Source organism: Dipodomys spectabilis, unplaced genomic scaffold, assembly GCF_019054845.1.
Source record: "Dipodomys spectabilis isolate Male_0828 unplaced genomic scaffold, ASM1905484v1 ptg000071l, whole genome shotgun sequence".
Taxonomy (NCBI): domain Eukaryota; kingdom Metazoa; phylum Chordata; class Mammalia; order Rodentia; family Heteromyidae; genus Dipodomys; species Dipodomys spectabilis.
Window position 1 is genome coordinate 7,228,216 of NW_024870748.1, and position 24,839 is coordinate 7,253,054.

Consider the following 24,839-nt stretch of genomic DNA (forward strand, 5'->3'; position numbering starts at 1 on the left):
CAGAAAGATACAGCACTTTTCATAACTACAGAGCAATGTAAACAAGTAATGTGACTAAGAGAGTATAGATTCAACAAAGTAAGTAGCTCAGCAGACTGAGAGAACCCCAGCTAGGGGTGAGCAGTGTGGTATCTGAGCTCTGTAACCCTTATTCACATTTATGGCTACTTGGGCTCCCCCAAAGCAACCTAAAAATGCAATAAATGAGCAATAGCAAAGTAAACTATGAAATCCATTTAACAGAATATTATATGGCTATTAAATTGTTTACAGAGTCTGAAGCAAGATGAAAAATGCTTAAATTTATGATGATAAGTGAAAAAGAACAGAATATAAATGTTTATACATAGTATGCTCACCTCAACCATGTAGAACAAAGAAAAAACTTGCATAAGGAAGCAAAGGGAAGGAAATACACTAAAACATTCAAGATTGCTGCAGGTGACTGCCCTCCTTCTCCTTCATGGCTGTGTCTTCTGTGTTAAATGCATATTACTTTTATATCAGGTTTAAAAATCCATACATTTGCTCTTTCTTTTATGTATGTATGTGTGTTTGTATTGGGGCTTAAACTCAGGGTCTGTCCCTTAGCTTTTTCCTCATGGCTGACACTCGACCACTTCAGCCACAGCTACACTTTTGGCTTTTGCTGTTTAATTCAAGGTAAGAGTGTCACAGACTTTCGTGTCTGAGCTGGGTTCAAACTATAATCCTCAGATCTCAGCCTCCTGAATAGCTAGGATTACAGGCATGAGCCACCAGCACATGGCTCATTTTATCTTAAATGAAAAAAGGAAAAACAATCTTTGGAGAGAAAAATATCCCTTCAAGGCTCTTATGTCTTTAGTTACAGAGTCCATGCTCAAAGTCATACCCTTGTAATGATCTGACAATGAGGAAATTACTTCATGGCTCCTATATACTACAGTCTTGTTTGTGTCATAATAGGGTTTCCAAAACAGCTAAAAATAGCACACAAGGACAATGAAGCATGGTGATACTCCTTTCAGTGGGACATGTTACAAAACCATTTCATCTTCTACTCCTTGGACTTGAATTTGAGCTACAAGAACAGCAGATACTTGTGAAAGCTGTGCATATGTCCACGGGGTTATGTCATGGCTGTTGCCAACACAGAGTTCAGTTTCTATAGCCATATACTGTTTTTCTCATCTTCTATTAACCTGCAGTGAAGCCATACTTGTTTTCCTAATTGAAGCAGTTCACAAATTTCAATTCTCTTGCCTTGGTCTCTAAACACTTTGACCTTATTTGGTTAAGCTATCAATGGGCCTTAGCATACTACCTGCCAAACCTGCCCACAGGCAATTGTACCTGGTCATGCTGTAGCACACTTACCACCCAGATATTAGAGCGTGCTTGTAGCTCTGCATTTACCCGGAAGCCACCAAAATCTGAGTCTATTTCCAGTCCACCAGTCTTGGCCAACTCAACATTGGGCTCCAGGCCCACAGCTGCCACTATGTGGTCAGTTTCTACCTGAGGCAAAAAAGAAATTTAGTCAATTACCAGTTTCTACTTGTGCCTATTGAGATAATAATTGCACATCATGTCATTAAGGATCAGAGTTTCCCCTGAGTAACAGTTTAACAAAATGAATACCAAGAAACTGAAATATGTATTGTGAGGGGGGAGAGGTCAAAGGGACAGGAGGGTAGATGAATGGAGAGAGGAATAGTTAGCAAATAAATCATATGTACATATATGTGAAACTCAATGTGCATATATGTGAAAAGGGAACCAAGTGTTTTCAGGGGATTGGATGGGGTTAGGTTAGATTGGGGCAAAATGGAGATGGGTTACACTGATCAAGATGCAATATACTCATAAACTGACAAGTTGGGGGCTGGGAAGGTGGCTCAGTGGTAAAGTGCTTGCCTTGCATGCACAAGGCCCTGGGTTCGATTCCTCAGCACCATGTAAGCGGAAAAAGCCGGAAGTGGTGCTGTGGCTCAAGTGGTAGAGAGCTAACCTTGAGCTGAAGAGCTGAGGGACAGCGCCCAGGCCCAGAGTTCAAGCCATACAACCGACAAAAAAAAAAAACAAAACTGACAAGTTGAATTTAAACCCTTTTATATAGCTACTTAAGGATAATTAAAACAAACATGTTTAATGTTAAGAAAATTAGTTTAGAAAAGATTTTATTTTTTGGCCAGTCATGGGGCCTGAACTCTGGGCTTGGGAGCTATACCTCAGCTCTTCAGCTCCAGGCTAGTGTTCTAACATTTGAGTCACAGTGCCACTTCCGGCTTTTTCTGCTTATGTGGTACTGAGGAATCAAACCCAAGGCCTTGTGCATGCAAGGCAAGCACTCTACCACTCTAGCCACCTTCCCAGCCCGAAAAGAATTTTCTTATGAACCCAGTTAACCCAGACTCCTTCTGTCAAAGGGCTAGATATGTAACCCAGTAGTCTAACATTTGTCTGTACATCCAAGGCTTCAAGTTACATCCCCAGTATTACCAAAATAAACAAATGATTGGAACTTTAAAAATCCATGGGTGCCAGGTGTTTGTGGCTCACGTCTATAATCCTAGCTACTCAAGAGCCTGTGAACTGGGCTGGGAAGGTGGCTCAGTGGTAGAGTGCTTGCCTTGCATGCCTGAGGCCCTGGGTTCGATTCCTCAGCACCACATAAGCAAAAAGAAAAAAGCCGGAAGTGGCGCTGTGGCTCAAGTGGTAGAGCGCTAGCCTTGAGCTGAAGAGTTGAGGGACAGTGCCCAGGCCCAGAGTTCAGGCCCCACGACTGGACCCAAAAAATAAATAATTAAAAAAAAAAGAGCCTGTGAACTGCGAATCATGGTTTGAAATCAGCTTGGGCAGAAAAGTCCATGACTCTTATCTCCAATTGATGAGCAAAAAGCCAGAAGTGGAGTTGTGGCTCAAGGGGCAGAGCACTAGCCTTGAGGAAAAGGCTAAGAGACAGCACCCAGGCCCTGTATTCAAGCCCCAGTACTGGCATGCAAGTTCATGCACACACACACACACACACACACACACTCACAAAATAATAATGGGTCAACTTATGTCTAGTAAATGCATTTTCAGTTCTACTTTATAAGCCTCTGTCAGCCCCACACATAGTCCATGTCATCTGAACAGAAATCTGCCACCCTAACAAGGAGTCAAAAGGTTAAGGGAAAGCTATCAAAACGTTAAGGGAAAGTAGTTCCCAGGTGCCCGCTCTGGCTTTCATCACCCTCTTTCAATGTGGAGATAGTTAATTCAGAAAATTATGACAGGTGAACGGTGGCTGCCAAGAAAATGAAATCCACTGGTGTCAACTGAAGAAATGAGAATGAGGAAAGGGGAGGGGAGGGCCAGCCAACCTGCTGGCAGTCTGTCTTCTTACCTTCCTGCCATCTTTCAGCTTGATGAGTAACTTGCCACCACTAACTCCAACTGATTGCACAATTGCATTGGGTATCACCTTCACTCCCTCTGTAAAGGCAAATGAGACCTAGGGCTTAGTCCAGAATTCTGATACTTTCCTAGAAAGCAGAGGCTCAAGAGAGGCTTCACCTATATTGCAAAATCAGCCATTCTCAATATGTATTAGCCCTGCACAGTCACAAGAACCTATACCCATGGTTTACGCTTATTGGCATAGATTAATTGTACCAAGTGGCTTCCTTCTGATTACTTCTGTACATGCATATAACATACTTTGATCAGATTCACCTCTGCTATTACCCACAACCATTTTTAGCACTTCTAAATGTTTGTGAACTTCCTGGGTGACTGGAAAATCATGAAACACGTCACATGCCAGGTGATAAACTCCTAGGGCTTATATCAAGGGAGTTCCTCATAAAGCTTAGTTTACCCTCAAGCCATACTCAAAGGAAACAGAGTAGCATATGGAAATAGTCTCTTTACCTTGTCTGACTTTTTCCATGGTCCAGTTGCTAAGATATTCAGGGAGGATCTTCCCCATGTTTCCCTTCTCTGGGAAGAGCTGAATCACTTCTGTTCCCAAGGCTCGAGCTAGGGAGAAGAAAAGCAGTAGTCACAGCAGAAGCCAGAAGCCAGTCTCAGTGGGGAAGGAAGAAAGGAGAAGGCAGTTCTTCTAGACACAGGGCAGAGCTACCACCAGGCCACAGCTCCTGCTTCTGGGGCAATGGGACACAAGGGCCCTGGTTCTCAAGTTCATTCATAAGGCAAAGCAACAGGTATCAGAACTGCTGTCCATAGATTAAGCTACCAACTGTTACTTCAGTGTACTTTCACCCATGCTATCAACAGAGGCTTGCATAAGGGCTTTGCAACCTCTGAATAGGAAAACACCCTCTTGAGAAGATGCACTTACATCGTATCTCCAATAAACTACTCACAAAAAGCCAGAAGTGGTGCTGTAGCTCAAGTAGAGCACTAGCCTTGAGCAAAAAGTGGCTCAGGGACAGCACCCATGCCCTGAGTTCAACCCCTATGACCAGTTTTTAAAAAAGGACCATATTGACACAGAAAATAGAGGGACAAAAAAGGGTAAACAAATACAGCAGTGGTACTCACTAGATACTGTTGAAAATGAACTATACAACTTGTGGGTGGAGAGAGCCAGAGAAGGGGTGACATTGTCCAAAAAGAAACGTATTCTTGGGGCTAGGAAGGTGGCTCAATGGTAGAGCGCTTGCCTTGCATGCATGAGGCCCTGGGTTCGATTCCTCAGTACCACATGAGCAAAAAGAAAAAAGCCGGAAGTGGCGCTGTGCCTCAAGTGGTAGAGCACTAGCTTTGAGCTGAAGAGCTAAGGGACAGTGCCAGGTCCAGAGTTCAGGCCCCACGACTGGACCCCCCCAAAAAGAAAAGAAAAGAAAAGAAAAGAATTATTGCCGGGCGTGGGTGGCTCACGCCTGTAATCCTAGCTACTCAGGAGGCTGAGATCTGAGGATCGCAGTTCAAAGCCAGCCTGGGCAGGAAAGTCTGTGAGACTCTTATCTCCAATAAACCACTAGAAAACTGGAAGTGGTGCTGTGGCTCAAGCGGTAGAGTGCTTGCCTTGAGCTGAAGAGTGCAGGGACAGCGCCTAAGCACAGAGTTCAAGCCCCATGACCGACCAAAAAAAAAAAAAAAAAAAGAAAGAAATGTATTGTTTACCTGACTTATGTAACTGTAACCCTTCTATACATCACCTTTATAATAGCAATACATTTTTTTTTAAAAAAAGAACCATATTGGTGCCACTGGTTCATGCTTATTATCCTACCTACTCAGAAGGGTGAAATCTGAGGAGGTTTGAAGCCAGCTGGGGCAGAAAATTCCATAAGATTCTTCTTAGCAGCAAAAAGGCCAGAAGTGGAGCTGTGGCTTAAGTGGTAGAGTGCCAGCCATTAGAGAAAAAGCCCAGTGAGAGACCCTGAGTTCAAGCCCTAGTACTGGCATGGACATATGCACATGTACACACATAGTATGTGTGCATACACATACTATAACACTAGAAATCATATTTACTGTGAACTGAAAATTATAGTGGGATCCACCACTGGCATGAAGAAAGCAATTGGCTTTTTTTTGGGGGGGTGCCATTTCTGGGGCTTGAATTCAGGGCCTGGTACTGTCCTTGAGCTTTTTTGCTCCAGGTTAGTATGCTACCACTTGAGCCATACCTCCCCTTCCAGCTTTTTTGGTGGTTAATTGGAGGTAAGAGTCTCATGAGCAGCTTGGGCAGGTTTTAAACTGTGATCCCCAAGTCGGGCACTGGTGGCTCACTCCTGTAATGGTAGCTACTCAGGAGGCTGAGATCTGATCTGATGATCAAGGTTCAAAGCCAGCCCAAGCATGAATGTCCGTGAGACTCTTTTTTTTTGTAGGTCATGGGGCCAGAACTCTGGGCCTGGGCACTGTCCCTCAGCAATGCAGCTCACGGCTAGCGCTCTACCACTTGACCCTCAGTGCCACTTCCAGATTTTTCTGCTTATGTGGCACTGAGGAATCGAACCCAGGGCCTCATGCATACAAGGCAAGCACTCTACCACTGAGCCACCTTCCCAGCCCCCGTGAGACTCTTATCTCCAATAACCACCAGAAAACTGGAAGTGGCACTGTGGCTCAAGTGGTAGAGCACTTGCCTTAGGCTGAAGAGCTCAAGAACAGCACCCAGGCCCAGAGTTCAAGCCCCACAACTGACAAAACCCCAAAACAAAACATAAAACCCCCCAAATTGTGATATACAAAACCCAAAACAAAAAAAAACAAAACTGTAATCCCCAGGTATCAGCCTCCTGAGTAGCTTGGATTAAGGACATGAGCCACTGGCACCATCAGTGTTTGGCTTTTCACTGAGGCAACAGTTCAAAGATATACACAGTTCTGTTGTCTGTACTGTCACTATTATATTTTTCTGGGGGATTGATCTTGTGTCTTGAACTTGGGCATTGTCCTTGAGCTTTTGTTGTCAAATCTAGTACTCTAACACTTGAGCCACTGCTCCATTTTTCTGGTGATTAACTGGAGATAAAAAGTCTCATGGATTTTCCTGCCCAGGCTGGGTTTGAACTGAAATCCTCACATTTCTCAGTTTCCTGAGGAGCTAGTTTTATAACTTTTTTTTTTGGCCAGCCTTGGGGTCTGAACTCAGCCTGAGCACTGTCCTTGAGCCTTGTTGTGCTCAAGGCTAGTACTCTATCACTTGAGCCACAATGCCACTTCTGGCTTTTTCTGAGTAGTTTATTGGAGATAAGAGTCTCAATCCTGAGATCTCAGCCTCCGGAGTTAGCTAGAATGAAAGGTGTGAGCCACTGGCACCAGCTTATCGTTATTATCTTAATAAGCACTTTTCTAAATATTTTTTCTTTATGGCAGTATGGAGGTTTGAACCTAGAGCCTCATATTGCTAGGTAGGCACTCTACTGCTGGAATCATGCCCCTAAGCCTTTTTTGTTGTATTTATTTTTCAGAGAGAGTCTCATGTTTTTTTGCTGGGACTGCCTTCAGACCTCCATTATTCTACTTTTGAAGACATGAACCACTATACTTGGATTATTTGTTGAGATGAGTGTCTCACTACCATTTTCCCCCGTGTTAGCCTCAAACCATAATCTTTTCTATCTCTGCTCCCCAAGTAGGTAGGATTATACAGATATGCCAAAATGCCTAACCTCTAATATTCTATTTCTAAAGAGTCCTGGCATAGAAGATAGAGGAAAAGAAAGAATGCACTGCTGTTAATTTTCTCAGATGACAGCTTTTGTCACTGAGGGATCCTCATTGTGACTAACATCATCAGCCCTTATTTTCACACTCTGTAAATCTTTTTTTTCTGATCCTAGGGCTTGAACTCAGGACCTGTGCACTGTCCTTGAGCTTTTTTGTTGTTGTTGTTCAAGGTCAGCTCTCTACCACCTGTGCCAAACCTCCACCTCTGGCTTTTTGGTGGTTCATTAGCGATACAACTTTCCTTCCCAGGCTGGCTTTGAACTACAATCCTCAGATCTCAGCCTCCTTAGTAGCTAAGATTATAGCTATGAGCTACTAGTGCCTGGCTTCACTCTGTAAATCTTAACTGAATTCTTTCTTTTTTTTTTTTTTTTGTCAGTTGTGGGGCTTGAACTCTGGGCCTGGGCGCTGTCAGCTCTTCAGCTCTTCAGCTCAAGGCGAGTGCTCTACCACTTGAGCTACAGCACCACTTCCGGTTTTCTGGTGGTTTATTGGAGATAGGAGTCTCACGGTCTCTCCTGCCCGGGCTGGCTTTGAACCGCGATCCTCAGATCTCAGCCTCCTGAGTAGCTAGGATTACAGGCGTGAGCCACCAGCGCCCAGCTTTAACTGAATTCTTTCTACATCCCCTAGCAAATACACCTCTGGAATTTGTGACAGCCCTTCAAGACACATGTAATGAAAAATTAGAGAAAGAAAATCAAGGTTACTCCTTAATACCCTTTCTGCCAAGAGCACAGGCCAGTTCACTTCCAAGGAAGCCCCCACCAATAACTGTAATCGACTTGACTTCTCGGGAGATCTTCTCCAAGGTTCTAAAGTCTCCAACCTGTAGGAACATATGATTTTAGAGCACTGATTTCTTCAAAGGGATAGGATAATAATCCTAGGAACTATTTTCTCTTAATCTTTCACAACGTACTTTGCACAGAAAATCTTATATTATTAAGTGGCCTCTATATTAGAATTTCCTTCTCCATTGTAACATTCTTTCTGGTAACAGTGGTTAACTAATGGCACTTTTGTCCCCATAGGGACATGTGGCAGAGTCTGGAGATAGTTGTGGTTGTCAGGGCAGGGAGGTGCTCCTACCATCTAGTAAGTAGCTGCAGGGATGTTGTCAATATCTTACAAAGCACAGGAAAGTCTCCCACATAAACACTTCTCCAGCCCAGCATGGCAATATTGTGAAGGCTGAAAAATCTTGTCCTATCAAGACCTTAAAGTACAGTAGTACAAACATTATCAAATACCAACCTAAGAGTGGCTGGAAAATGAGAGCAGTTTTTCTAAGCAAAGCATGGTGTTAAGAAGAAAACTACTTCCTTTCCTTTTTACTTGACTGCTCTTGACCTTCCCCTGAAAGTCTCCACACAGCACTTGCAGTGAAAAATGCCAAGAGGAGTTCCAGTGAATCAATGCCTCCAACAAAAAAAGCATGGAAGGGCAGTTGGAAAGGAACTGTAGCACACAATAAAAACACCAAATGCATTTTTCTCATAGGAGCATAAAACTCTTGAGTGAGGTATTTGAGGTAGAGAAAGGAAGTAACATGCTGGAGGCTAGATAACAAGTCTAGAGAAGAGCCATAAATAGAACTTAGATCTTCCAATTCCTGGGTGGACAATTGGGGCCACAAGATTGCATTACCACTTCAAAACAACACAAAGAAAACACTAAAGCAATTACCTTTCTGAAAAGTGTCGTTCTGCTTTTCACCTCTGCTCCAGCCCTATCAATAGCAGACAGATTTCTTGGAGTACCTCCTGGAAATAAGAGGCACAGGAAAACCTTTTAGTCCAACAAGGAAGAGATAGCCCATACAACTCTCCCAGCCTAGGTGGAGCTCTCTGTCACTGCCACTCTGTTGTTGCTTGTGGTACTGGGGCATGTGTGCTCTCTGCTGGTGCCACAGAATGACTAAAAGATAGGATGGCTTTGTGTTCTGTCAACTAACTTCACAGCAGTCTTTTTAAAAAATCAATTTTCTTTGAAAAGCAGGTTTGAGCTTCTCTCTTGTTTTAGGGGCACTAGCTAGTGCCAGAAGGCTTCCCTTGCTGCTTCAATGGCTTCTTCTAGGATCTTATGAAGGTTCACCAGCTCGCATGCTACCCTACTCACATTAGCTGCTCATCTCCTCTCATGATTGCAGTTTTGGACTGGCAATGAAACCACAATGCTATACTACTCTCAGAGTACACAGTGAGCATTAGGTGTGAAGGAGGGAAAAAGGGGCAAATTCTTCATGCCTTTATGAGGAGCAACAGCAAAGACGATCCAGAAGGGCCTGTGTCTATAGGTTTTACAAAAGGACACCACTTCAGAGGCTCTGGGTTTCAGTTTTCTTTCCTTTCTTTCCCCCCCTCTTCCTTTTCTTTCCTTCTGTGGTATTGGGGACTATAACCCAGGGCGTCCCTCTTGCCAAGCAGGTGCTCTACCACTTGAACAACACCCCAGCCCTAAGTTAAGGTTAAAAAAGTAATACCTTCTATAGAGAAGGATAGACTCTTAAAACCTGAATGGGCACAAAATACTCACCTGTTGCAATCAAGCACTTTTCATAGGTTATCTGACAGCCATCATTAAGTTTCACCATGTTGCCTCTCACATCAAGTTGTACTACCTAGTAGTCACAGAGAGAGAGAGAGAGAGCGAGAGGGAGAGAGAGGTGTATAGATGAATTAGCTTTGAGAACATTTGTACTGAGATATAATTCATATGACATTTGTCATTTTAAGGTGTATAGTTGATCAGATTTTAGTATATTTACAATCTTGGGTGACCATAATCATTATCTAATTGCAGAGCATTTACATCACCCTTCCCTAATTAAAGTCTTTGGGCCTATTATCTGTTGGCCCAAAGAGAATGTATTAGTTTGACATAGAGCAATCCCTATTAAACCATTTTTAAAAACTCACTGAAAGCTACTGAACAATAGGGAAAGCATGGGAACCAGGAAAGTGAGTTAATCTGACTAACTTTTAATATATCACACGTGAGTTACCATGATGAAACTACTTTTATGATTAATATATGCTAAAAAATGAAAATAAGTAATCACAGGAAAGTAAACAGGCTATGTTGGGAGGTGGTTACCAGTGGCAGCAGGAGGGCAGGGGGAGAGTAAATGAGTGTGCAAATGGTCAAAGTACTGTATATGCATGTATGAAAGCAGAATTATGAAACCTGAGGGAGATAGATGGAAAGGTGAGTCTGATCAGGGTACACTGCATGTATATGTGGAAAAACGTAAGAAATCCATCCTTGTACAACTAATGTATGCTAGTTAAAAAAAGGAAAAGAAACCGTTCCTAAGTAGTCACCAGAATTATAGTTTCTAGTATCTTGTATTTTCCAGTGGCCATAAGTTCCTAAGCAGCCAACATTAGAGCCAGTTGGTCTCCACAATTACTACCTGACTTGTGGAAATGAGGAATACGGGGCAGACTTTTCCATTTGGCTATTTGGAATCCTTATCTCTTTAACAACTTTCTTATATCCACAATACCCTGAAAGAATGCTTTCTCTAACGTCTAGTCTTTACTAAACCTCAGTTCTCTCACAATTATTGTGTACATGTAAAGAATGTTTATGAGTTCATACCACATGTCACAAAGCCAGGAAGAGGTGATGGCATTTTTGGCGTTTCCTGTGATGGCTGCCACTGCTTGTAGCTTCTTGTCCCTTCTTTCTCTTCTGAGAGATACCAACTTATATCCCTGGCCACTCTTTCTTACCCACTGCAGACCTTGGAACCTGGTTCATATTTTCCTCTGAGCCAGAACCTGGTTCTTGTTATCTCTTAGACTACTCTTTCTACCTCAAATATCTCATTCTTACAGCTTTCTCAGTCTCATTGTCTTCTTGACTTTTTTTTTCTTTCTGGCAGTGCTTTGGATTGAACCCAGGGCCTTGTACATGTGAGGCAAGCACCATTGAGCCACATCCACAGCTTAGTCCCACTGCCTTCTATACTCACTTTTGATTTTCTATTTATTAGCTGGCTGTTTCATTCCCAACTAATGTGGATTGATAGATCATCCAAACTGATCTCTTGTCTCCTAATCCATAATATCCTTGCCCCTACTCTTAGAAGCAATTCTATTTTATTTATTTGTTTGTTTGTTTGTTTGTTTTGGGTCCAGTCGTAGTGCCTGAACTCTTGGCCTGGGCGCTGTCCCTCAGCTCTTCAGCTCAAGGCTAGCGCTCTACCACTTGAGCCACAGAGCCACTTCCAGCTTTTTTCTTTTTGCTTATGTGGTCCTGAGGAATCGAACCCAGGGCCTCATGCATGCAAGGCAAGCACTCTACCACTGAGCCACCTTCCCAGCCCTCCTTGCCCCTACTCTTTACAGTAAGCACTTGAGACATGTAGTCAGACTAGTTTCTAGCCTCTGCTCCAATCTTTACAATCTGTAGGCCATCCATTCAAGAAATATTTAGGTGCACTGCTAGGTGCTAGGGACACAATGGCAAGAAAGACAGCTTCTCTGCCTTCAGAGTTTTCTTGTCCAAGAAAGACGATTTGACAAGTGCTACTAATAAACAAATGACAAACACGACACAAGTGGTTAGGGCGGTGTAGGTAGCAATAGGCCAGAATTATATATGTGTACCACTTGAGTCAGGCTGAGTTGTGGTAAAGCTTTCCAGATGCACTGCCAGACACTGGTATCTGTTGAACCAGTAGCTTCTTTAGTGTTCTTGGATTCATCCTTGGTTTATTCCCTCTTTAATCCAACCTACTACTCATGCTGACAGTGCTCACTCAGCCACATTATATACTTATTACAAGAATAAGTGACGGCATTAGATGTGATCTTCTTCAGCTTCCCGTACAGATTGCAATGTCCCCGACCTGCCAATAAAACCTTACTTCTGGGCTGGGAGGGTGGCTCAGTGGTAGAGTGCTTGCCTTGCATGCATGAGTCCCTGGGTTTGATTCCTCAGCACCACATAAGCAGAAAAAGCCAGAAGTAGCACTATGGCTCAAGTGGTAGAGCGCTAACCTTGAGCTGAAGAGCTGAAGAACAGTGCCCAGGCCTAGAGTTCAGGCCCCACAACTGACAGAAAAACCCTTACTTGTGTTATCACTTCCTTTTTGTTCTGCTTCTGTGTTTAACTCCCATCCTGTCCTGTTTCTCAGCATCATCTCCTATCAATTGTCCATTCACTACTCCCACCTCTCTCTCCTGACATCAGTCTAACATACTTGTCCTATCCAAGATGACTCCACCTCCGATTCTATGTCTTCTTCAAGTTCCTGTCTAATTGCTAGCTCCTCCCTTTTCTCATTTAAACTGTGTTAAAGAGTTACTTTGCTAATTCCAAAATATCAGAACCACAAAATTGAATGGGATATTTTACAATGTTTTTCTTACCAGATTCTTTGGTCATAGTGACAGTGTGTATCAAGTGCTCCTTCCTGCCAGTCCCTACAACCTTGGCTCCTGTCCTAGGTTCTTCTTATGCTGCTCTGCAAGTTTTTTCCTAGTATCCTTTGTGGATTCTTCTTATTAAGCCTGCCTTCTCAGGCATAAGTTGGGGTTTCCCAGGCTACTATTCTTGTCCTACTCCTCTTCTCACTAGATAAGATTGTCTCTGGGAGGTTTCACTAACACTCATGGTTTCAACTCCTGCACATACTCGAATGTTTTTCAAATCACCCAGTTTCCTCCTGAGTGTGACAGTCACATACACAACTATGCAGAAGGTATCATCATAATGACAGTCCACTTCATACTTAACAGCTCAACACCGATTTCTATCCTCCTCTTCAAATTAGCTCTTTCTCATGAAATGTCTTTCTCAGTTGAGAGCCCACTGCTGTCTACTGCGATACACGTTAGAAATTACAGTCACCTTTGTTTCTGCTCTCTGCTCATCTTTCAAGTTCATCTAACCTCCACACCTATTAGGCATATGAAGTCTGTACCCCAATAGTACAAGGGAATCAAATCCAGTGTCAAAAAGATCATCAGCTTTTAGTCAGGAAGTGATATATCATTAAGAACTTGGGCCTTAGAATCAGAATGTCTTGGTTCTAATTCTGTATTCAGAGAGATCCGGGTTCAAATTGCGTCAATATCACTTATTAGCTGTGTGAGGTTAGGCAGATTTAAGTTTTTACTACTAAAAATCTAGGATTGGTGGCTCATGCTTGTAATCCCAGCTACTCTGAAAATAAGAAATCCGGAGGATTGCAGTTTGAAGTCAGCACAGGGAAAAAGTCAGACTTCCCATCTCAACCAATAAACCAGTAATGGTAGTTCACACTAAGAATCCCAGCTACACAGAAAGCATTGATATAGAGGATCATAGCCTAAAGCTGGCCTGGGCAAAAAGAGACATAATCTGAAAAAAATAACTGGAGCAAAAGGGGCTTGGGAATGTCACTCAAATGAGTTTAATCCCCAGTTATACCCCTCCCCAAATCCTCAATTATAATAATACCTTATAAAATTATTGTGAGGAAAAAAGGAGATAATTTACATAAAGCATTTAAAAACAACACTTATAAAAATCAGAATAGGTAATACATAACCTATGGCCTTTCCTTTCTTCTTCATGATCCTTATTATCATCCTTGCTACTATCCTAATTTAGATTCTCATCATCCGAGTGTCCAGATTACTACAATCATTTGCAAAATGTGTTGTCTCTGGTATTCTCCTAAGTCTATCTTTGTCATCGTCAAGAGCAATTATTTAAAATTCAGTGTAAGTACTTTATATTCCAGCCTAAGTCTCAATAGCTCCCCTTAGCAAATAAACTACTAGAGCTCTTTTACACAAGTACAAAATCTCTCCAATACCAAGCTCCATAAACAAGCCCTTGCATAACTTCTCAGTTTTTGTTTCTTCCTTCCCTCTTTTTTGCCAGTCCTGGGGCTTGAACTCAGGGACTGGGCATTGTCCCCGAGCTTCTTTTGCTCAAGGCTAGCACTCTACCACTTGAATCACAGCGCCACTTCTAGCCTTTTCTGTTTATGGGGTTGAACCCAGGGTTTCATGCATGGTAGGCATGCACTCTACCACTAAGCCACCTGCCCAGCCCCTTTCTTGCTTCTCTTTTATTTAAAGTATAACTATTTTCAAGTCAATCTTTTTTGAGAGGTAAAGTGCTGAGGATCGAATCCTGGGCCTCACCCAAATTAGACAAGTGTTCTACCCTTGTTCTACATCCCCAGCCCTCTACTTTGAACTTTCTCTGCTGTATTAGTAACTAAGGGATTATTTTCCTTGCACCAGACATGCCTTACATACCATTGGGCTGTTTATGCCATTCATTTTTACTTGAATGTTCTTAACATGAATACTCACTCTTCTGTAGTCTATGCCTCTTCATTGCATAAGACTTTCCAGTCTGTAAGACTTCTTCACCTCCAGAAAGCCTTTCCTGTATGCATCCCTGTACTGGGCATTATTCTCAGTAATTCTTACCATACTGGACCTCTCCCTTGTACCTCCTATGTGCTATCATCTAGCTATATTCCTGCCTGTTACTGTTATGTTTTTTTTGGGGGGGGGGAGGGGTCCGGTCATGGGGCCTGAACTCTGGACCTGGGAACTGTCCCTCAGCTCTTCAGCTCAAGGCTAGTGCTCTACCACTTAGCCACAGCGCCACTTCCAGCTTTTTTCTTTTTGCTTATGTGGTGCTGAGGAATCGAACCCAGGGCCTCATGCATACAAGGCAAGCGCTCTACCACTGAGCCACCTTCCCAGCCCCTGTTACTGTTATGTTCTAAAAGGCAGGGCCTGTGTGTAAATAACACACAGCATAATTCATAATGTCCTATTACCAATGTATCAGCAAACTTGCTTCATTCCACTCCTCAATGCCCCCGTTACGGGAGAAATGGGCCTGTACTATCAAAGGTTAATCCCTTTACCTGTACCTAAGATCTACTTTAGGCTTTGCTGCTTCAGATAATTCCTTCTATCAGAACATTGCCATTCATATAAAACATTCTATTACTTCCATTAACATCATAACAAAACTCTCCTGGACCCCACAAAGGCCTTCCAATAACTTCTCTCATTACTCAGGCACTCATCTTGGTATAGGCCAGTAATATTCTCCATGCTGAGCTATGCTTGAAGGTTTTGCTACCCTGAACAGTCAATCTCTTGGCATCAGTCCTCTCAGAGAAAAGTTAGCATGGAGAAACATGAAGGAGGAAGAACATCAGAGAGTGCTTAGGAGCAAGAAAAGCTTTTAGATTTTATGGTCTTCAGAATCCAGCTTCCCTGGGGGTTTAGTCAACCTGACAACCTATGTTTTATACTAGTGCTTCTGCCAAGCAGACACACTAAGATTCACTAACATGACTTGGTTTTTCTCTGATAAACTGTAGCAGCAGGCAGACATGAATGGCAGTGGAAATACATGCCACTTTACTTCTGGCTGGTACCTATATAGAATGTGACAAAAAAGGCTCACCTTTTTCCCAGTGAGGACAGCCACACCACCATTCTCAACGTGAGGCAGGTCCTGAGCAGAGACATAGAAAGAAGGTGGCTGGAAATATATGCTGTATGGGGAAGAGTGAAAACTGTTATAAGCATCTTTCTCCTCAAATCTTTAGTAAAATTAGAGCCATCATGAAAAAATTTAGGATCATTTCCTAGAGTAAGTCTCTGGCCACTAAATCATGGTGGTAACTTGCTTAAATACAGATATTTGTAATCAGTGCTTCTTAACTACATATACATTTGCCTCAGAGGACATCTGGCAATATCTAGACACATTTTTGGTTGTTAGCAACTTGAAAAGGGATATTACTGGTATTGAGTGACTATTAGCTATGGATGCTACTTAATATTAATACTATGGTGCATAGGACACCCCATCCCAAACAGAGAATTATCTTGCCTAAAATGTTAATCAGTAGTGCAGGGGCTTCCCTAGTAGTGGCATGTGTCTGTAATCCTAGGTACACAGGTAGCTGAGGCACAAAGATTGCTTAGTCCAAGAGAAAAAAAGCCAACCTAGACAAGACACCATCTCAAAAAAAAAAAAAAGAAAAACCCACCTAGCATCAGTGGCTCACGACTATAATCCTAGCTACTGAAGGAGGATTAGACCAGACATGGCAGGAAATTCTGTGAGACTCATATCTCCATTTCACTACCAAAAAAGCCAGAAGTGGAGCTACAGCTGAAGTAGTAGAGCACTAACCTTGAGCAAAAAAGCTCAGGAACAGTGCCCAGGCTCTGAGATTAAGCCTAGGATCAGTATACACACAAAAAAATCCCATCTAATTAATTATCACATATTAACTAAGGATGGCTAACCTAACTGCAAGTATACATCCTTATGCATGTTCCATAGAACATGATAATGGAGTGGGAGAGGTGAGCACGGAAGTTCAGCATTAAAGGGATAACTAATGAGAAAAAATCTGGAACACAAAATGATACTGAAATCAAAAATGTAAGGAGTGCTTTAGAAGGAAAGGGCTTCTGGGCCTGTAATTCCAAGTCTCATGTGAAAACATTCTGACAAAGACTCTTCTTTAGTCTTCACACTCCACTCTCACAATCTAAATGAAAATACCACTGGATATTTCTTTTTTCTTTTTGTGATGGACCTGGGGCTTGAACTCAGGACCTAGGTAGTATCCCTGAGCTTTTGTGCTCAAAGCTAGTGCTCTACCACTTGCACCACAGCTCTACTTCTAGCTTTTTGGTGCTTATTTGGAGATAAGAATCTCACACTTTCCTGCCTACATTGGCTTCAAACTGTGATCCTCAAATCTCAATCTCCTGAGCAGCTAGGATTACAGGCATGAGCCACTGTGACCAGCTCAGTTTCTTTTGCTTTTATGAGAAATTTCAGGCTAGTATAAAAAAGTGATAACCCAGGCCAAACTGATCTTCACCAGAGAAGTCTAACCTGAAGGTTTTGGACATAAGAGCAGTAGTATTTTAGAGGCCAACTTTTTTACACCATCAATTGCTTGGCAGATCTGGGAACAGAAACTGGAATATCCTTTGTAGCCAATTGCATCTAATGAGGCCACACCAAGTGGATTCCCATGTATAGCCACAACATCCTCGTGTATTCCCTGTGCTCAATTCAAGCTGCTGGTCAGGCCTATTTTTTTTCTTTGGTTGGCCAGGCCTATTTTAACATAAACAAACAAACCTTCTTTCTTTTCCATTCCATTGTCTGAATCGCAGTGTTTTTGTGACATTTGGATCATCTGAAAACCACAGCTCTTTTGAAAGAGGAGGTCGCATGTATGGCAATTCAGGATCTTCAGATACAATTAATACCTTTAGAAACAAAATAATGATACTTAACAGAGTTAAGTCATTTAAGAACACATGGCAAAGGTCAAAATGTTCAACAATGAATGAGTGCTTGCATGTTATATCCCATGTGCCAAGTAAAATAACATGCATCTTACCCTGGCTCCAGGATCCCGAGCCCGGATGGATCTGGCTGCAGCAAAAGCAGCAGTGCCTCCACCAATTATCAAGAAAGGAACATGACTTGGTGGCCTTACTTGAGAAACTGGTTCTCCTTCAGCTGTAAGAACAGATCAGATAGATGAATCTTCCTGAAAGATGTGATCATTCCTTCCACTATTAAAAAGTTACCATGCATTATAAGATTATCTCTTTGTTGCTTTGTATGTCCCTCCCCCCCAGTATAACCCCTACTTTCACTATATTTGATGTCAGTATAACTTGTGGAGGAGATGGGGAAAAACCAGTTGTTTAAGGATACAGGTGGACCTGTTGCAACAATGAGAAGTACAAGTTGTCATGTCCAAAACGAGCTTTACAACATCGGTGCAGGGGAGGGAGGGGGGAGGCTGGGAAGGGAGCTGAAGGGTAAACAAAGGAGGAGGCTGCAATGCTCGGTAAGAAATGTACGCATTATCCTGCCCATGTAATTGTAACCCCTCTGTACAGTATGTTCACAAATAAAATAAAATTAAATTTAAAAAAAAAAGAAAAAGTTACCATGCACTCTCAACACTTATATAAAGCTAGCATAGTACTTCCAGTAATCTTAACACTTACAGGGCTGAGAGTATAACAGTGCTACAGGGTTTGTCTAGCATGTATAAGACCCTGGGTTTCATTTTTAGCACTGTAACAAACAAACCCAAATAAAAACCCAGGGAAATTCCAACAAAGAAATAAAATTTGGGGGCTGGGAATGTGGCTCAGTGGTAGAATGCCTGCCTAGCATGCATGAAGCTCTGGGTTCGATTCTTCAGTATCACATAAACAGAAAAAGCTGGAAGTGGTGCTGTGGCTCAAGTGGTACAGCACTAGCCTTGAGCACAGAGGCTCAGCGACAGAGCCCAGGCCCCGAGTTCAAGCCCCAGGACTGGCAAAAAAAAAAAAAATAATAAAACTTTGACAGAATCCTGATGGAAGAGGAAAAGCAAGCACTCCTTTTACTTTACAAGTGAAAATTTTCCCCCAGAAGAGGAGGAATGTTTTGGCTATATCATTCATTCATTAGGTCTTACTAGAACTAGCACCTAGCTTCTAAAACATATTAGAAAGTATGTATTAGAAGGCCTCTGCCCTTTCCATTAATTTGTCATTGACCACCAGGAAAATTGCAAGCTCAGTTTCACCTTTTGTTAGCAATGAAAGGATACCCAAAAAGCCACAAACTACCCACCCAGAGTTGTGGAGCTTGTTAAAGGATTAAAACATTCCTCTCTGAAAAACCAAGCAAATTCTGTGGGATGGAAGTGATGGCTAGACCTATATATAGCCTCAGGAAAACAAATATAACTTCCACAACTCAAAAGTCCAAAGACCTAAAAAGGGGAACAAAACACATCACAAGATTTCAGGCAACACTCACTAGATGATTTGGCTCTTCTTTGTTTTTCTTCTGGTGTCAGCCCAAACCCTGATATTCTTTCATTGTATCTTTTTTGGTTATCTTTTATAGTCTTGTAGGCCTGTAAATTTAAACACAGAATTTTATTTCATTATACATTTAATGCATACCATAAGTATATTATCTTTCAATTAAATGAGAAGCTTTTGTCTACTAAGAGGTTAGTTCTTGTTTTGTTTTCGTCGTGGGGCTTGAACTCTGGGCTTGGGAGCTGTCCCTGCGCTCTTCAGCTCAAGGCTAGTGCTCTACCACTTGAGCCACAGTGCCACTTCCGGTTTTCTAGTGGTTTATTGGAGATAAGAGTCTCAGGGACTTTCGTGCCCTGGCTTGCTTTGAACCATGATCCTCAGAATTCAGCCTTCAGAGTAGCTACAAGCATGAGCCACTGGCGCCTGGCTTGAGGTTAGTTCTTGTAAGTCAGTAAGTTAAATTCTCTTAGTACTGGGGGTTGAATCCTGGGACTCAATACATGCTAGGAAAGTGTCATACCACTGAACAATATCCCAACCCCAAAGTTTTTCCCTAAGAAATAAAAAATACTGGGCATACATACTCTGTGTGGGAAGAATATTTGAAAGCAGATAATAATATATCAGTTCCAGACACCCTGAAGATTTCTATAAAGATCTTTCTTCATGGGCTGGGAACGTGGCTCAGTGGTAGAGCGCTTGCCTTGCACGCTCGAGGCCCTGGGTTCGATTCCTCAGCACCACATAAGCAAAAAGAAAAAAAGCCGGAAGTGGTGCTGTGGCTCAAGTGGTAGAGCGCTAGCCTTGAGCTGAAGAGCTGAGGGACAGCGCCCAGGCCCAGAGTTCAGGCCCTACGACCAGACCCAAAAAAAAAAAAAAAAAAAGATCTTTCTTCATATTTAATTCCAATTAAATAGGTAAAGAAAAAAACTATAGTAATAATGCTGGAAAAGGTAAACTGAACTGACTTGTGAAATGACTGTGAAAATACATTTCTACATTATAATCAGCCTTAGGGGGAAAAAACTAAGGGGAAGAGAGGAATTAAGAGTTTTAAAACACTAAGTAGTTTTGTTTCAGTTTTATGTGTTTGTGAGTATGTGTTTGCAAGATAAAATGTGGATCATGTAAAAATTTTTAAATGTCAATGATTATAGCAGGAGTTGGGGGTTGAGTGAACAAAGAAGGTGAATGAGGATGAATATGATAGTTTATATGCATATATAAAAATAAAACACTGAAACCTGTGAAAGTTAATTTTACGGGGAGTAGGATCAAGGAGAGTAAGAGAAGGGGGTGAGTCTGATCAGAATATTTTATACATTTGTGTGTGGAAATGGTACAATGAAACCTGTCTCATACAACTCACATATGCTATCATCCTGGGCGCTATCCCTGAGCTTTTCTGCTCAAGACTAGCACTCTACCACTTGAGCCATGCCTCTACTTCCTGCTTTTTGGTGATTAATTGTAGGTAAGAGTCTCATGGAATTTCCTGCCAGGGCTGGCTTCAAATCACAATCCTCAGATATCAGCCTCCTGAGTAGCTAGGATTATAGGCAAGAGCCACCAGCACCTGGCAAAAGGAACATTCCTCAAATGAGAGAAAAAGGTCACAAAAGAATCCTCTTGGGGTGGGGTGGGTGGGAGATGGGAAGGGATGGGAAGGGGAAACAAAGGAGGAGGCAACAATGCTTGATAAGAAAATGTACTCATTACCTTGCCCATGTAATTGTAACCCAAGCTCTCTCCCAATAACCCTTCACCCCAATGTGAGTCTACAAGCCATGAAGAGAGCCTTTACAAGAATCTGAGCCCTGTCTGATCTTGATCCTGGACTTTCTACCCTTCAGAGCTATGAGAAAATATACTAGTGTTTAAGCTATGTGGTTTGTGGTATTTTTGTTATGGAACACTAAATAATTGCAGTCAACTCACAACATCTAGACAGATTTTAAGTTAATGTTTCTCTTGAGACTAATACCAATTTCAGAAAAAAGGCTACCTCATATCATGTTTTCAATCATTTAAAACCTGAAATAAAAGTGTACAAGGTAGTTTGCTAGCAGCTATAGGTAGACAAAAGCTTATCATTTAACCCAGAGATACTAAAATAACAGATTTATTACCACCAGTGTTGGATAAACACAGAGTGCAATCAGACATTTAACTCAATGACTTGAGAGGAACTTGTGCTTAGATATTTCCAAGACAGGATAAAGCAACGTGGCTGGCTCTGTCTTGTGGCTTGGCATCAAAAGAATTTGCATTGTCAACTCTGTGGAGGCCATCCAACACTGGTATAGCAACACAAACCAGAGGTTTAATATGTTTAAATGACTACATATTTAGTGCACTCTTTGAATCTATTTTTGAATGAATTATGGCAAAAGTAGAAATATGAAATGGAAAAGTTAATGCTTGGAGAGTAGTGTCTTAATCATGAATGTTATTTAAGAAAGCAATCTACATGAATGTGTTAGCTTATACCATTTCAGCCACTACTTTGGCCAAATTGGAGATTATAAAAGGGACACGGCCAAATGAATTTAGTTTGAAGTAGAGCTCTGGGAAGATTAGAACAATACTACAATTTCTATGGCTTTTTGGACCTCCTCTGAAGCATTCAATAAAATGCCCTTTTCACGGTAAAAGTCTAGTTGACTGTTTCCTAGAAAACACAAAAATTGCATTTTACCTGAAATGATCCAAAACCGATCATGCTCAAGTTAACTTTAGTTGCTTATTCAACATTTACTCAGACTTTCTTAAGATATGCAGCACTAAAGCACAATATAATTTAGCATCATAAAAATATGAAATTCACAAAAATTTCAAAGAAAAAAGGCTGGCAATGAGAATTTGGTTCTAAAATTTAGAATGATATGATAGGATTTCAATAACTTGAAGAATGAGATTTGGGGACTCTAATGATTGACAATGTTCTATTAATAAATGCCTAGAGAAATACATGCTGTTGGATATTTTACTATATTCTAATGGATCAAGTTTTCATTAGTGGCATGGCCTCACCCACCTTACCTTAAAATGTATTTTAGTGTAAACATCTTACATAATAAATTTCTGCTCCAGTAACTGTTGCTCCTACAATTAAGAAGTATACTAGGCTCCTGCCATCTTTCCCAGAATCATCTACAGACACTAGTGATCTAGAAGGGGATCCTAGGGGACTGCAGGTAAAGATAAGGCCAGGACAGAAATAAAAGGAAATAGAAAAAAGCACTGTTAATGAAGAAACATTCAGTACAAAAGCAGGGAAGCATTTCTGGTTACTCTTTTTTTTTTAAACAATTTTTTTTTGGTCGGTGGTGGGGCTTGAACTCTGGGCTTGGGTGCTGTCCCTGCGCTCTTCAGCTCAAGGCGAACCCTCTACCACTTGAGCCACAGCGCCACTTCCTCTGGTTACTCTTGTGCTTAAAAAAAAAAAAAAGAAGAAAAAAAGGCTGCTTCAGGAGAACATACCTTTCACCAGAGTATGTTATCAGGCAGCTCTCACTCATTTCTTACTCTGATTTGACTCTCACATAGCAAGAGCTGACTACTCTTTTTGTGCATCTGGGAGTCAGGTCAGGGGATGAGGATATGTTACTTCAAATAATTTTCATGTCCCCTCTCTTAATCTAGTGACAGGGAACAAACATCAGCTCTTTTCCTAATAGAGTACAAACTAACATTGTCATGGCTTCCAATCAAATAAACACTTTTCTTTATTTAAGGCTGTTAGTAGGTATTATCTAAGTTGGTTCACTCAATCTTACAGACTCCCAGTTTAGACTGATCTGCTTAGTCACAGTAAACCCTGCCAAGTTTAAAAAAAAAAAACACCCACATAGTAATTCCTCTATGACCTACTAGGGTTGATCAGAGTTCATTTAAGGAGATATAAATGTGCTAATACTACTGTGGAACAATTAAACACCAGATTTCTCACCTCACATAAACTCCTTTCTAAAATTGGAAATACTAGACTTGCTTCTATAATTTAGTCTTTGGGTGAGATTCAGGGATACTGTTTCTTTTAGGAATGCTTAATATTTTTTGATTGAAAGCTGATGCTTTTTAAAAATGTCAATCTCAAGCTGAGGAAAACTAATAAAATCCTTGACTAATGGGTCAAAATCAAATATTGTGCTAAGGAGCTGCAGTGAAATTTGGCCTTAGTTATTACAGTTTAGTAAGAGAACAAGTGAATTTTTGTGGATTAGTCTAAGCAAAGAAACAGAGTGGCTTCCAAGTTAAAAGTAAACAATGAAAAGAGTGGAGATCAATCAATAAGATATTAACTATTAGTCATTCCTCAATTATCTCCCATAGAACATTAAACAGCATGCATGTTAAAAAAAATACTTTCTGGAAATGTGAAAGGGGAATTACTGGGGGGCTAGGAAGGTGGCTTAGTGGTAGTGCTTGCCTAGCATGCATGAAGCCCTGGATTTGATTCCTCAATACCATATACACAGAAAAAGCTGGATATGGAGCTGTGGCTCAAGTGGTAAAGTGCTAGCCTTGAGCAAAGGAAGCTCAAGGACAGTGCCCAGGCCCTGAATTCAAGCCCCAGGACTGGTGGGGGAATTACTTGCAAAAGTACAGACAGCAGTACTGAGTTTATCAATGGGAGCTGTTTGGCAACCTCTCTATACAAACTGCTTTTCTACTTACATATGCACCCGCTCCTATTGCTGATAAGCCCACAATAAGGACTAACACAGAATTATCCATTTTTCCCCCTGAGGGACCAGAGCTAGCCATTTCTCTTGTCATCTGGAGTTCTAGTGGAAACCGCCATTGCTGGAACAAGTTGCCTAAAGAAACACAATTTATTAAGACACACACACACATATACAAAAAATAGTTAATACATGTTTATGATTAAATGTCAGTGCACTGAAAAAGTAGACTTACTGTGTATTGGGCTGCATAATGACCAAGAAATATATAATCAAATCTGTACACACAAATATTACACACATTTGAGAGCATATTCTTCAGTTGTTGTAGTTCTTTTGTTCTTTTTTCCTCCTTTCTCACTATGTAGCTCTGAGCCTTCTGAGTGCAAGGATAGTATATTTGTGCTACTACCATGCTAGTTTTAGTTAGGAGTTTTTCTTTGGTTTTGTCAGTAAGGGGGTTTGAATTCAGGGCCTCCCACTTGGAAGGCGGGTATTCTACTAATAGCAGAAGCCACATCCTCCAGTTCTGTGGTTAAGAGTTTTAAGAGAGCCAGCACCGGTTACTCATGCCTATTAACAACTCTAGTTACTAAGGAGGCTGAGATCTGAGGATCACAGTTCAAAGGTAGCCCGGGCAGAAGTCTGTGAGATTCCTATTTGCAATTAACCACCAGAAAATTGGAATTGGCACTGTGACTCAAAGTGGTACAGCATTAGCTTTAAGCACAAAAGCTCAAAGACAGTGTCCAGGCCCTGAGTTCAAGCCCCACAACCGACAAAAAAGAAAGTTTTAAGAGTACAATTTAATACTGCCTACTGAGGAAATTTAAAGCTTCCAAAAAAGTTCATGAAAAACACAGTAAATTCATCAAATACCTTTCCCTTGACATATGCACCATAATTGAATTAAACACAGAGGATGAATGATTAGGCAGATAAAGTTGTCCCTTGGTATCTACACAGAATCAGTTCAGGATTCCCAGAATATACCAAAATCCACTCATGAAATCCATTTATAGAAAACGCTGTGGTATTTGCATATAATCTGTATACATTCCTCCCATATATTTTAAATATTTTTAGATCACTTATTATGCCTATATAGTTTTAGGGAAAATAA

At 41.4% G+C, this 24,839-nt stretch overlaps 1 protein-coding gene across 1 annotated transcript in view; it reads right to left on the reverse strand.

Annotated features, from left to right (window-relative positions):
• The window catches only part of Aifm1 (apoptosis inducing factor mitochondria associated 1), a 38,475-nt gene that overhangs the window by 7,934 nt on the left and 5,702 nt on the right, over positions 1–24,839 (reverse strand). Inside the window, exons 2-12 of the mRNA XM_042682409.1 lie at positions 23,709–23,851; positions 19,021–19,120; positions 17,594–17,715; positions 17,329–17,459; positions 15,622–15,712; positions 9,715–9,799; positions 8,866–8,942; positions 7,897–8,005; positions 3,901–4,008; positions 3,374–3,462; positions 1,360–1,500 (exon numbers count right to left, since the gene is read on the reverse strand). Coding sequence (XP_042538343.1) covers positions 1,360–1,500; positions 3,374–3,462; positions 3,901–4,008; positions 7,897–8,005; positions 8,866–8,942; positions 9,715–9,799; positions 15,622–15,712; positions 17,329–17,459; positions 17,594–17,715; positions 19,021–19,120; positions 23,709–23,851 — 1,196 coding nt within the window. The remainder of the gene's footprint in view (positions 1–1,359; positions 1,501–3,373; positions 3,463–3,900; positions 4,009–7,896; positions 8,006–8,865; positions 8,943–9,714; positions 9,800–15,621; positions 15,713–17,328; positions 17,460–17,593; positions 17,716–19,020; positions 19,121–23,708; positions 23,852–24,839) is intronic.